Source organism: Equus przewalskii, chromosome 15 (genome assembly GCF_037783145.1).
Source record: "Equus przewalskii isolate Varuska chromosome 15, EquPr2, whole genome shotgun sequence".
In the NCBI taxonomy this organism is placed as follows: Eukaryota; Metazoa; Chordata; class Mammalia; order Perissodactyla; family Equidae; genus Equus; species Equus przewalskii.
Window position 1 is genome coordinate 22,177,995 of NC_091845.1, and position 14,976 is coordinate 22,192,970.

The window sequence follows — 14,976 nt, forward strand, 5'->3', positions numbered from 1 at the left end:
TTTTCCATTGGGTCATTCATTATATTTAACATGCGCCTTTTAGACACCTTTGTTTTGGGTTTCAGGTAAGGAAGAGCTTTAGCATCGAAAAGAAAAGGGAAGTTTGGGGCTTGGCTTTTTTTTTCAAGCTGTCCTAGAAACCTAGGGATGCCCCACTCCAAGCACAAACAGCTACCATCTTCAAGGGAACACCGTGGTTCGTTTGCTCTAGGAAGCCCTAGCACCCACAGTTTGCTAATTGCCTGCCCTCCCTTGCACGGCAGCCTCAGAATGGCAGGTGGCTGATTGTCGCTGGGAGCAAGTTCCCAATTAGCCACTAACAGGTGCACACATTTGCTGGGGGTGGCTGTTTCCACACAAGTGCTCCAGCACACACAAAGGGTGGCCTCGGTTTTGCCAACCATGTGGCTTGCTCAAAAATGAGTGAGGTTGGCACATTCCTCCAGGGCTTTTGAGGTCAGTAAAGAAAAACAACAGCCCATGAAAGGGGGCTTGAGAATGCCAAAAGGAATCATCGCCTGAAGAGTAGTCACAGTGGCTAAATGGTGGCTCATGGGCCGCTTCCTTCCAGAAAGCTGTCAGAATAGGAATCTGGAATACCTAAAGGAGGGGTTCAGCCTAGATAATCAGATAAAACGCAGATATGTTCTTCATTGTGACATCTGAATTCCTGCTGAAACGATGAGGAAAAGTAATTTCTGGTTTGGTTACGGAGAAGTAGCAAGTCTTGTAGATTTATGGGCATTCTCTCTGGCTCGGACCCGGAGAAACCAATCTCTCTTGGCAATTCTGGTCAAGTGCATCTTTAAAATAACATTTCCATGGCCATTAGGGTCAAGAATGTCCAGACAGGGTGAGTGCATTTACTGCTGGGGAAAGGCAGAGACATCTCCGCCCAGGCCTGCTCACCTCCCAGATGCTTTCGGGCCTTCCCTCTGGATTCTGAGGTTGATACTGATTCATAGAAACCCAGCCTCCTGCCCTGCCTACCTGCCAGCCGGGCGGGGCCTTCTGTGCTGAAGCCAGACCTGGCTGCCCCTATAAGCTCAGTGGATCCACGTGGCCTCAGGCTCCCAGGCAAATTCCCCACCCAGGTTCTTTGGAGGGTGAACTAATAAGCACTCAGCTGCTGTCAGTTCACTCAAACGGGAAATCCTGCTGGGTCCTAAACTCTGAAAATGATCGGGATGAGCTTTAGAATAATGTGCCGGTGTTTCTGACAGCTTGGTGGCATCAGTTTTCAGTAAGTTCTAAGCTCACGCATTAGCATTGCCGCACTTCCCCTCTAAGCAGCCGTGGGCTTGCTCTTCAGCACCCTCGCTTCCACCCACTAGCCGTAGTTGATTTAGTTTTTGATGCGAATTATATCATACAGAAGAATGCATAAAACATTTGTGTATGGTTTAAAGAATAAATTAGAAAATGCTCAGCCACATAACCACACCCAATGAGGAATATAGTGTGTCCTGTGCCCCCCGCCGCCCAATACACTCTCCCCGCCCCCCCCCCCGCCCCCCCGAGGCATTCTGACTCTGGTAGATATTTGTTATTTTCTTGTATACTTTTATCACCTACAAAAGTGATATGTTTCTCTTTAGTTTCATTTTGCTTACTTTGGAACTTTGTGTACATGGGACTGTGATGTATATATTATTTTGGGTCTCTTTGCTTAATGTTTGTGAGACTCATCATGTGTGAAGCTATAGAGTATTTTCTTTGCTGTATGGTATTCCATTGGATAAATACACTATAGTTTTGACATTTCTACTGTTTGGGAGTATTTGGGTTGTTTCCTTTATTTGACTGATTGTGAACAATGCTGCTATAAACCTTACTCTTTTGTGCAAGTTTCTGTAGGGCTATACCCAGGAAGGATCGCGGGGTCATAAGGTATGCAAGTTTCCAAACTGATCATACCAATTGACATGCTCACTAGCAATGGATAGGAATTCCTATTACCCTGCATCTTCGTGGCAACTAGGTATTGTCAGAATTTTAAGTCTGGCACTCTGGTGTGTGATGGTGATTCATTTTGAGGGTCTGATTTGCCTTTCCCTGAGTACTTATGAAGCTGAACGCTTGCTTCTGTCTGTTAGCTGTTTGGATTTCTCCTTCTGTGCACTGTTTGTTGAAAGGTTTAACCCACTTTTCTGCCAGGCTGCCTGTCTCAGCCACTTTTTGATCCTTCTGATGCTCCCTCTTTGAGTGTTGTAGCTAGGTCCACAGTTAGTCACCTCAATATCAGCGGTGGTTTGTTAGAAATGAGTTATTTAATGGGTTCTTAAGAGGAAAGTGATGTTGTGTGTTCACAAGGACAGAATGTTTTGCAATGGCACAAATGACCAAATTTGAAGAAGTAATCTTCTAATACAAAAGTAATCTTTCTAATACAAAAAAATAAGGCTGTGGTCTTTCCTGGGAATGTAATCATTTGGGATAGTCCAGATTCCCCATTTGTCAAAATTACTTATATGTCTCTTTTTTTTCATGCACTACTGACAGTTTGCACTGTTAATAAATTTTCTAAAACTGGAAACCAAGTTGAGAAGCTGTGGAGGCATCTCCCTATCCATTCTTTCCTAAAGTTTATGTCAGAAATGGTTTATGTCAAAGCGATGGTGATGGGCTGCTGGCATGTTTTATACGGCATGCACAATGTTTCAGTTTTTATTTTTCATTTTAGGTTTTTGTTTTTTAGTTGAGGCAATATTTTAAAGTTCAGATATTTTACATAAACTTTGCACTTTTGCCTTATTTTTGAGAAAAGGCAATCATTAGGCGATAGTAGATCCACAGTCCCATACATGGCGGAGATTACCTGGGTATACATGGTGGTTCCCTATCAGCAGTGGAGTCTGATTGTTCTTCCCCAGTATCCAATCTCCCTTTCCTCCATATTAGTAGCATTTGTAGCTAGGTATGTGGCTGTCCAAAAAAAGACTACATATCCCAGTGTCCTTTGCAATTAGGGATCACCGTGTGATTGTTCTGGCTGGTGGGGTTAGGGAAAGTGGGCAGCTTTCACTTTCTGCTCCTAAAGGACTACATTTGCCTTCCCTCGTTGTTTTTCCCCTACCTGATGGCTGAAACGTGAACATGGTGATGGACTGTCTTGGACCATGTGAAGGCTGGGGATGGTGAAGCAGCAAGAGAAGAGTTTGGGCCCCAGAACACTTTGTGCTGCTCGAGGTCTGACTTTTATGTAAAGAGAAATTAACTAAAATGCTGATCTCTGTCATACACGGTCAAATTTATATCCTAAGTAATTCTTCAAATGGGCAGTGTTTTCTTCTCTTCCTCACAGTCTTCACCATTCCCCGTTGTATCCCTGTGTCTGATGCTGAGTTTGACTTCCCTTTTTTCAGCTAGCTTAGGCAGTTGACTTTCTAATGCTTCTCTCACTTGGCTCCTGTTAGACATTTGCATCTAAGATGTATTTAGAAAAAAAAAAGAGAGAGAAAGAAGATTAGGGGCCGGCCCCGTGGCCGAGTGGTTAAGTTTTCTCGCTCCGCTGTGGCAGCCCAGGGTTTCACTGGTTCGGATCATGGGTGCGGAAATGGCACCGCTCGTCAGGCCACGTTGAGGCGGTGTCCCACATGCCACAACTAGAAGGACCTGCAACTAAGATATACGACTGTTTACGGGGGAGATTTGGGGAGATAGAACAGGAAAAAAAAGAGAAGATTGGCAATAGTTGTTAGCTCAGGTGCCAATCTTTAAAAAAAAAAAGATGTATTTATATTCTAATATTTATAATCTATGACTGACACTAGAGAAAAATCCTTTAAGTCTAAAAGCTACAATTAGAAGTTTTAGGGTTCAGTTATCAGGAGTTTTATAATAGTCAAAGTCGGAGTTTCTCAACCTCGACATTATTGACATTTGGGCAGGATAATTCTTTGTTGTTGCACCTGTGCATTGTAGGCTGTATAGCAGCATCCTGGCCTCTTAGAGGCCAGGAACACCTCCTTCCCCAATCATGACTGTCAAAAATGCCTGAAGACATTGCTAACTGTCCCCTGAGGGATAAAATTGCCCAGGTTAAGAACCACTAATTTAAAGTGTATATATATGTAGATATATATATTTTTTAATTAATAGAATTTTTTTTAGAATAGTTTTAGGTTTACAGAAAAATTGAGCAGGAAGTACAGAGAGTTCCCATATACCCCCCCAGCCCCGCTCTGCCCAGTTTCCGCTGTTATTAACATCTTGCATTAGTCTAGAACATTTGTTAGAAATGATGTCAGTATTGATACATTATTATTAACTCAAGTTCATAATGGGATTCACTCTGTGTTGTACAGTTCTTTAGGGTTTGACAAATGCATAATATCGTGTATCCATCAGTGCAGTATTGTTCAGAATAGTTTCTCTGCCCCTAAAATCTCTTGTGTTCCACCTATTCAAGTAAACTCCTTCTAAAGTAGCCTAAATTCTCCTTAAAATGATCCCTAATCCACTTCCTTTTTAATGCACGTTTTAGTTGCTTCCCAGTAATTGACTAGTACCCAAAAAGTCTTAATGAATGAATACTCATTGTTATTTAGGTTGCTCGTTCATGATTAACCTTTGGTAATTTATTGATTTATTCAGCCATCATTTCTAGATGAGTAACATCTTATCACATCTTACAACTGGGATAGGTTCTAATTGTGTATGGTTAAAATTACTCTTGAGAATTCTTTGGGAAGATGACATGTCAAAGACCAAAGTTTATCTTTCAACAAATCCAACACTGGCAATATTTTTCTCCAGTTGAAATGCATAGCTGTTTCTTTAGTTAGGCACTAAATACATGCTATATATGTTTAGTGGCATGTATTAAATGCTTAAATGCTGGAAAAATCTCAGTGTTGTGAATTGCTGGTGCTTTGAGGACACAGGAAGTAAAGCCATCTTGAAGGGCAGCAGCTTCAAGCCTCTCATTTCATAATTATTCTCAACCATGAGCTTGTTGAATAGAATGATGGATAAAATTTCTCCCTTGTTTCTTTCCCCCCTCTCCTCTCTCTTTTGGCTGACCTTGTTTGCCTAAGTTAAAAGCAACTCCATCATATGAGACTTGCTTCTACATGCTAGGTATGCGGTATACACTTAATACATATTTGCTAAATGAACAAATAAATTTATGGCAGACAGCTGCTTCTACTCTAGTGAGGTCTTGATTGCTAGAAAGTCAATTATAATCCAAAGAAATAAGTCAGTGCTAGGCTGAGTTCTTGGAACATAGCATATAGTTCACATGGACCCAGAAGATAACACACATGTGGTTGGTGGTGATGATTAATTACAGAAAGTGTTGTCCTTATTAGAACATATACATGTATTTACCCTGCATAAAAAGCTCACAAGCCAACTTCCTTGCAAAGGAAATGGGATTTGAAGGACAGAGCATAAAAGAAATTATTAAGAAAAATAAATATCATTACTAGGCGTTGACAGGTGACCTTTAACATGAGTAAATTGGATTGTGGTATATTTTGGTTTTCAGGAAGCCCAAACCAGTTTCTCAAGATTGTCAATGCCATTAAGCTATACTCTCAGATTTCAAATGAATAGGGAGATTTATCCTTATGTAAGAACAGGAGCCAAGTGACTTTTTGTTTCCTGTAGTAATTTGTAAAGCCGGATCTTTCACCTTTAGAAAGGGCCACAGACCTGGTTTTGACATGTAATGTTGACAGGTGCAAATCGTAGTGTCTCCAAGCTAGGTGACACTCAACTCTAACTATCTGTTCTTACTAAAAGCTGGTAAATTTATGTGTAGTTTGCTCAGTGGAGTCGCTTGGTTGCCCCGTGGCATGGTCAGGAAACTTGGTGATGGAACTAGAGAACAAACTTTCTGCAGACCTTGAAGGAGAACCACTTACACCAAACCTGATCAGGTGACAGGAGTGAGCAATTTCGAATACAGCGCAGTGTAAGGTGGGCCAAGCAAACCTATCTGCAGGCCATGCTTGGTTCCCTGGTTTGATCTATAATAATTGATCTATGAGTATTGAGTGAATGCTTTGGGAGGAGATTCGCCTTGGGTTCAATGTTTGGTCCTCCACTTGGGGTTGATCTCTTTTAATATCATGATTCACATTGGGGCAAACCCCAGGGAAGTTAAGGTAAAAATGCATAAATGATGGGTTTTGGAACTAGTTGGTTCAGTGTTTCCATTTGTAACTAGGGGTGAGAGTGAAAGGAAGCTATGCCTTGCCAGAGATGAGAATGTTTATGTTGGCTCTCTAGGACACTGCTCTGTCGGGGAATCAGGTAATGGAATACAGTGGTTATGGTCTTGGCCTTTGACGCCAAACAGACTAGGTTTGCCTTCTGGCTCCACTTAGTAGCTGTGAGACACTGAGCAAGGGGCTTAGCTTCTCTAAACCTCACACTCTTACTTGTAAAGTGGGGATCGTAATAGTACCTACCGCGTGGGAAGAGTTGTGATGAGACTTACATCAGATAAATAATGCCCAAAAAGTGCATTGCATGGTGCTGGCTCTTGGTAACCTCTCAACAGAGAGCAGCTAATGATAAAGATACCATGAGGTAGAAAGTAGGAGAAGAGTTACCAATATGCTGTTTGGTGAACACCAGTTCAATCCAGAATTGGAGTGGCTCTTTCATGTACTTATCCCAGGCTTTAATAGACCTTAGAGTCACATCTATTTCCTCATAGGCTACCTCCGTAAATACTCAGGGCAGTGAGCAAGTATTGTCTCTCGCACAGTGCAGGGCCAATTATGACTGGGTCGTATTACCTGTTCTCCTTTCTGTTAAGTTCCAGAGAGACCACACCCTTCTCTTTTGACAACCAGAATTTTGGCATTGTATAATTAGATAATAACTGACCTTAGTACACAAGGTACATTTTAGTTCGCTTGATGCAATTTAAGGGATACCTTGGCTTTCATTAGAAACACATTTTCAAGTCATCTTTATTCAAGTGATTTCCACAGATGGGCGACTTGGTCTATGTTATTTCAGAGAGTGGTAAGGAAATAACAGATGAGTAATAGGAAGGTCTCCATAAGCCTTTTTATTGTAATGATATCGATTATGAAAAATTGGTGATAATCTGTGAATAGTTTTGAATATTATATAACCACTAAAGAAAATTATGAGGGTGCTATAGGAATGTGGAGCAAATGTGTAACGAAATTTGAAAAATGCTGTGTGAAAATAGAATGTGGAATATGCATAATTATAATCATGATTATATAATAAAACATGCATACTAGAAATACACAATGAAAATGGCTACAAGTTTATGAGGGGAGTAAGGAAAGTGAGATTATGGCAGTTTAATACTATTATTTTAATTTTTTTGTCATTTTAAAAACTTCAGGGGCCGGCCCTGTGGCTGAGTGGTTGAGTTCGCATGTTCCACTTCGGCGGCTCAGGGTTTCACTGGTTCTGATCCTGGGTGCAGACCTAGCACCACTCATCAAGCCATGCTGAGGTGGTGTCCCACGTAGCAGAGCCAGAAGGACCTACAACTAGAATATACAGCTATGTACTGGGGGGCTTTGGAGAGAAGAAGAAAAAAAGAAGAAGAAGAAGATTGGCAACAGCTGTTAGTTCAGGGCAATCTTTAAAAAATAAAAACAAAAACTTCAAAATAACAAATGAGGGGCTGGCCCCATGGCCGAGTGGTTAAGTTTGCATGCTCCACTTCCGCTGAAGGGTTTCACTGATTTGGATCCTGGGCACGTACCCAGGACTGCTCATCAGGCCATGCTGAGGTGACGTCCCACAGAGCACAACCAGAAGGACCTACAACTAGAATGTACAACTATGTACTGGGGGGCTTTGAGGAGAAGAAGAAGAAAAATATATATCAAATGACTTGGAGGGGTTGTCAAATTGGGGGCTCCCTCTAGTTATAGTCCATAGCCTTATGTGTACTGACAATGTTTTGATAGAGCCCAATGTGCTGTAGTTATTTTTCAGATTTCTTGTGATGACTAGCTTGAGTAATATTTTAGGTAACACTGACTGACATTACTGTATTACTCTTCTTTATAGTGATGAAAATGCCAGGAAAGATTTAAAGACACTACCAGCCTTTCCAACCAAAACTCTCCAGGAGCATCCATCCCTCGCTTACTGGTAAGCCACAGCAAGTTGACAGGTGACCCCATTATCCTAGCCTCCCATGAGAACTACGTGCTCTTCAGGAAACTAAAATATAAGAGAGGGAAATATCAAATTGCCCATCGAATGTGTCAGAGTGACCATAAGTAGACCTTGATCCTTTCAGTGAAAGGACCTTGTCAAAGCGCGCTGGAGATCATCGCACCAAGACTGCAGCTGTTTGTGAAGAGTGGCTGTGTGCCTTCTCGTTCAAGCTCATGCGAGTTCTGTAGAGTGTGCTTCTAGGGGGACATAATGCTCAGCAGATGTGCAGTCACTGTGTAACGCAGCCTTAACCTAGCAGAATGGAATATAAGTGTTATGAAATACAGATTTCCTTGGACAGAGGTTTTCTCTGTGGCCAGAGATGACCTAAATGGCCAGAGGTTTTCTCTATGGCTGGAAATCATGTATTTTGAGTTGTGTTTTTCATTTGTATTTTAATGAATCCATAGTACCCATTTTCCATATGACATTTTTCCTAGAAAACTACATTTTTCCCCCTTTGAATTACTTACGTTCCCTTTAAATATATTTTTTTTGGTTTAAGGCTCCAAATCCTGATGCCAGTTTTCCTTTCCACTGAAAAACTAATTATGAAATAAATGTTCAACATTAATAGCTTTAATATGAAAGTTAGAATACATTTCCCAAATAAATAATGAAAGTGAGTACTGAGGCTACATTGTATCCTGAGTCTGGAACATTCTAAATGAATCATTGTTGGGTGATAGTTTTTTAAGAAAAAAAAGCAAGGACCAATTACCATTGGTTACTGGTTGTGTAGAGATAAAAACATTTACTTTAGGTTCTCCTTGAGATATGGCTGAAAGAAGTACCTGTCTGAAAGTAGACTGCAAGAGCTGAATGATGTCAGAAATTTCCAGACTTCACCCAGCTTCTCTCCTTTCTAGTCAAGTTTTATCCTAGGATAATAATGAAGGGTTTTCTGTTAAAAAGCAGTGTATGTGTCCCCAGATAGTGGCAATAGAGTATTTTAGGTTGAACACAGACTCAGAAGCAGTTTTAATTCTTTCGAAATCTTTCTGGATAATTAAAGGAAAATGTCTTTAATACCTAACACTTGCTAATCTTTCTTTTGTAACCCTTTTAATTTCCCCAACAAGGCTCTCTAACTAGCATTTAATAACATTATTTTGTATTTATTATAGTCCATTCATTTATGGCAAAGGATATTAGTTTTTCATTTGATACATTGACATTATGTTTCCTTTTCTAATAAAATTAAGTTTTTAAAAATATCCATATATATTATACAAGTTTATTATATAAAATATAAATTAAGAAATCATGATGAGATAGTCAAAGGTCTGAGGTTCAGGAATCCATGTCCTGCAGAAACAGAAGTCAGCCAGCTTCTCTCTCCCAAACCAGCTGGTGAAGGCCTTTCTTGAGCTTCTCTCGTAGCCATCTGAGAATCTTAAAGTTGAGCCTGTAGCTCCTGTAATCAGCCATTGCCATGCTTTTCACTTCCTTGTTTTACAGTGAGGACAGGGTAATTGAGCATTATTTGAAAGTCAAAGGTCTGACTCGGGGTCAAGCTGTGGTTCAGTAAGTATCTTTCTTTCCTTTTGCTTACATAGAATATTCATGTCTTCTGTTTGAAGAGGTCATCTGAAATGATTTCAGTAGTGTAGTTTGTGTGTATATAGTCTTCATCTGGTTAGAAATAGCTTACCATGAATTACAAAATGTCTGTGGTCATTCCATACATTCATGTTATCAATTTAGATGCCCACCAGTGTCAGGTAGGTAACAGAAATGAAAATGTAAGCCAGTGTAGGACACTAGGGAATGGTGGGAACTGTGGTAAACTGGAGAGCTTTTGCTTTGGGTAGAGGCAAGGCTACTCGGCTTCAGAATTCAGGCATAGCATTGCCAGATTTTCTGATATTTTCCAAGAAAAACTGGAAATTCTGATTTTTAAATCCCAATTTTAAACATGGCAAAATAATTTTAAGAAAATATTAATATAGTATGAGGCAAACACAACCTATCTGGAGGCCGTGTTTAGTTGCATGGTTTGTGACTCTACTTTGGGTGGGGCACACAGTGTTGGTGTTGGATAATCTGTTTCTTGTAGCTTTGAGGAGGAGCCTAGTTTTTATTTTATTTTTTAATTTTTTTTACATTTTTTTTGAGGAAGATTAGCCCTGAGCTAACATCTGCTGCCAATCCTCCTTTTTTTTTTTTTGCTGAGGAAGACTGGCCCTGAGCTAACATCTGTGCCCATCTTCCTCTACTTTATATATGGGACGCCTGCCACAGCATGGCTTGCCAAGTGGTGCCATGTCTGCACCCGGAATCCAAACCAACGAACCCTGGGCCACTGAAGCAGAACGTGTGAACTTAACCACTGTGCCACTCTGCCGGCCCCTGGAGCATAGTTTTTAAAATCAGGTTTACATACAATAAAATTCACCCTTTTCAAGTGTATATTTCTAAGAGGTTTGACTTAAGAGTTAAGTATATATTTCTAAGAGTTTACCACAATCAATATATGGAATAGCTTTATTTTTTACTTATTATGAGCGTGACGCAAAAGTTGTTTCTCATTGCTTGCATCATTAGCTTCTCAGTTTAAAAAATACTTGCAATTTGGGTATATAATACAGTACAATATGTTTCTAAGCGATAGAAATCTTAATATGCGGGAAATAGCATTTCCTATAGCTTTTTAAAATTGGAATTTTGTTAGCAACCTCAGAACATTTGGACAAGGTGTAATATATTCCTCCCTAGAGTAATTTATTCTATTTCTCCTTTGGTCAGTGACATTGGTAATGATTATAATGAGGAAAGTAGATACAAACTATGTGTCTTTAAATCACTTTTCCCAAAAGGACCCTCTGACTATTTTAATAAGAAGTTACAATATAGATTGATTTTCCATAGGTATATGAAAATAGTAGAAGCTCTACCGACTTATGGAGTCCATTATTATGCAGTAAAGGTAAATACTTTTACTTGACAAATGTCATAATGCCCTTGTTATTTCCTGAGAGTTAGTGGACAACAACTTTCTAAAATCACGTAAATCAGTATGCTTATCTATGTAAATTGTCTCTAGAAATTTCAGCAGTTAGAATAGGATTAATTTTCTTAAAAAATAAAAGCCTCATTATATCTTATCATTTTTAGCAAATTATAAAGCACATTATTTTCGCAAAATACGTGCTATGTCCCAATGTTTTCCCAAAGCCTCTCTTAGTCCTGAGATATTCAGGTCATTCTCTTTTGGCAAACCTATTCCTTTGGCTATCCGTGCTGATTTTTCTCTTTTCCAATCGTTCACATGGCCAATGCTACCCAATATTCCTTTGATGATGCCTTTGTATGAGAATAGTGCACTCTCCAGTGTCATTTCAATAGCTTCATAATATCCTCAAATTTCTGCAGGATTTGTAATATCAGTTTTTAATCAGTATGCTTTGTATTTGTGTAGTATTTTCAGATGTTTAAGCAGGGAGAGATTGACTAAGAAATATTTTGAGATGATGAGGTGTAAAGCAGTGTTAAGAAGGGAGTCTTGTTTGAAAGAGGAATAATTGTATAATTGATGGATCTTGAGTGATTTTCTAAGTTCTGACAATGTTTGCAATTCAAAATGGTGGGGAATTGGGTACTAAATAACTGCAAATTGTAGGGCACCCTGTACTAAAAATGTGTACCAGTTCAACTTTAATTTCTATTGGTTCTTAATTTGTTTGCATATATGTATGTATTTAAGCCTGAGTTTTTCTTTCTCTGTGTCAATACATCCTTTGCTTTGGCAAGGTCTGAAAGATAAATTTATGAAAAAAATATATTCCTTCCCTCCCCATAGGTACCTGAAAGTCGTTATTCAAACATCCTGTCATTGACTTGTATAGTTCTCCAAAAGAGTTTTTCAGTATGTGCATGGTCATTGTTAAGTGTATTGTAAACATCAGGATTTGGAACCACTTTTCTCATCTTTGTACTTCTTGGAAACTTCCCTGACCTTTATAGCTGGTTACTTCTCAAGAGAACAAAGAGCTTTTTCTCTTTTTCTTTCTTTCCTTTTTTTTTTTAATGGATAACTGGCTTTGTACTCTGGATTAATTCTTAGTTGAATTACTTACATTTTATTTCTTCTCTCCAACTGTTTAATCAAAACAGCAATGCTTCATGCTTTTTGATCGTGTTAATAGTATTGGTCTGTTTTGACGTATAGATCTTATTTGGAGAAACTCTAAGGAGGCATTTTAATAACAAGTTAGGTTTTTAAGTAATGTTTTGTTTACCAAGACAGCTTTATTTTGACTTGCTGATACTTGTTAAAGGATGAAATTGGTAAATATTACTTCACCTCCAGAAGACTTAACAATTAGGTCTTGGTTCACATGCTTTTCCATCTTCCAGGATAAACAAGGACTTCCTTGGTGGCTTGGAATCAGCTATAAAGGAATTGGCCAGTATGATTTACAAGATAAGGTGAAACCTCGGAAAGTAAGTGTGAATCAGGTTAGGTGTAGAATACTTTTTGTAACTCATTCATGCACATTGACCCAGCAATTCCGCATCTGATCATTGATACTAAGGAAGTAAAGGTATATACAAAGATTTAACTACAAGGATGTTGATTACAACATAGTTTATGAGGGCATGCAGTTAAGTTTCTATTTTAAGTTAGTATAAACATGATAATGTCATTTGTTTATTAAATTTTAGTATGTATAGAATATATATCCACATATACATACATCGACATATTTACATTGGATAGCTAAACAGATGGGCGAATTGTAAAGACGTAAGCCAAAATTTTGGGTGCTGGTTACCTCTCAGTGGTGTATTATGAGTAATCTTCTTTCTATTACTGCTACTATTTCTGCTTATCTTTGTTTCACAATTTTCCACACTAAACATGTCTGCTTTGTGTAAAGAAAAATAAGTTCTTTGCTGTTTATTAAAGGGTCTTACTCTGCCGGATTTGGATTTTCCAGAGCCGATAAGTTACATTATTTTCGATTCAAAATTTGATTGTGAAGCTGTTTCTCTTGACTCAAGCGTAAGCATACATTTTTGAGTATATAAGAGTTGGTAAGTCCATATAGGTAGCCATCTGGCTGCCCTGGCCTACTCAGTATCGTAATGACGTGAAGCCTTCCTCATGCTGGCGGGTTTTGCTACCTTCCCTGTGCCTGATGCCATCCCAGCAGTGAAACAATGGCCTATAATAACAGAGCATTGTCAGGCCACCTCTATTATCATACCCCGACATCACAGCCTTAAATAACTTCTATCATTTCCATCTGTCTCTTGCTTTAATGTGTATTAGAAAAACAGCCATAATTTTCATAAAGTTAGGCCCTTGTAATCATCTCATGGCACTCTTCGTCTCAGTGTTCTCTCAGCTTCAGTCGATACTCACCCTCTTCCTTTGAGTTAAGAAAATAAGTAAAGCTCTCCTTTTCTCCCCATTTTATGGTTGTGAAACAGACACAGACAGCACCAAAGGATGGCCTAGGGCAATTCAGCTCTCCTGGATCAGACTAGTTGGGCCTTGAGGCTTCTTATCGGAAATTATCAATAAAAACAATAAAGCATTATTTAATAACCAAGACCCATCTGTGTGAGGGACAGTAAGAGAGCATGTATGTAGTCATACACTTAGAATTCTGTCTCTGTAAGCCCTATGACCAAAGTAAATTGAAGTAAGGAATACTTAATTTCCAGGAGGAATATGAGTAATTTGTTTGTACTTGAAAATTCGCTTCAAAGATAAACTTCCAATAAATAATGTTAGAAATGATAGGTGTATAATTTTTTCAAATATTTTTAAAAACCATTTTTATTTTAGTTACATATTTTAATTTTTTACCAAAAGTTATAAATATTCATTGTAAAAGAAACAAAAAAAAGTGAATACTACAGAAACATGCCAATTAGGGCAGAAAGTCCTTCAGCAATTCCATCCCTCTCCCGTGATAACCACTGTCAAGAGAATGATACTGGTTCATTTAGATTTTGTCTGTGTATATACTAAGCTATTACAGAGACAAAGAAATCTGACTATGTACTCTATTCCATACCGTGTCATATTTCTTCAGGTCACTTATAAACAGATCTCTTTTCATTCTTTTTAAAGCTGCCGAGTATTCCATTATGTTGAAATGCATAATTTATTCAACCAATTCTCTTTTGATGGACGTTATGGTTATTTTCATTGTGGGGGAGAGTGGGCTGGAGCATCATGAATCCCAGCCCAAGCAAATAACCCCAAGTTTATCTATTTTATGGTATCAAATTATTGCCTATCATGTTTTCTTAAGGTAGATCTTACCTATGTTAATGTTTTTTGGTAATTTATTTCTCCCTTGAATTTCACTTTAAGAAATAATATTCAGGCGTCTTGCTGGTTTTTCTGAATCTTGCATGTGAAATATAATTTAAATCAACTCACAGGTAATTTAGCTAATGTGGCTTAATAGAATTGAGATTCCCACAGAACGTAAACGCACCCACTGAAAGCAACCAGGCTTTCTTCCAAAATAATGGTGAATCAGAATCTGCACAGTAAATATTGCAGTTAATTTCCTCTCAGTTGCTCGTGACTCACAGGCCTTTCTTTACATTCACAGTTTCATAGAAATTGGTAAATATTGTTTGACACTGATCATAATCAGAATTGCTTGTTCATTCCAGAGTCTAGACAAGAGTCAGAAGCCACTTCCTTTGTTTAGTTTGCAGAGTTTTCTTATTTCATTTTCAAGACATGCATTCAATTCAAAAAGGACCATAAACAGGCCCTCTTGTGTTATCACTGCCTTGTCTTTTCTTTCTTGGTTATTTTAGCAGCTG

At 38.7% G+C, this 14,976-nt stretch overlaps 1 protein-coding gene across 8 annotated transcripts in view; it reads left to right on the forward strand.

Annotated features, from left to right (window-relative positions):
- FRMD4B (FERM domain containing 4B) overlaps positions 1-14,976 on the forward strand; it is a 307,937-nt gene that overhangs the window by 259,455 nt on the left and 33,506 nt on the right. For all 8 annotated transcript variants that reach the window (XM_070576838.1, XM_070576836.1, XM_070576837.1 and 5 more), the window contains 4 exons: positions 8,023-8,106; positions 9,637-9,702; positions 11,047-11,104; positions 12,535-12,621. In XM_070576838.1, the coding sequence (XP_070432939.1) occupies positions 8,023-8,106; positions 9,637-9,702; positions 11,047-11,104; positions 12,535-12,621 (295 nt within the window). The remainder of the gene's footprint in view (positions 1-8,022; positions 8,107-9,636; positions 9,703-11,046; positions 11,105-12,534; positions 12,622-14,976) is intronic.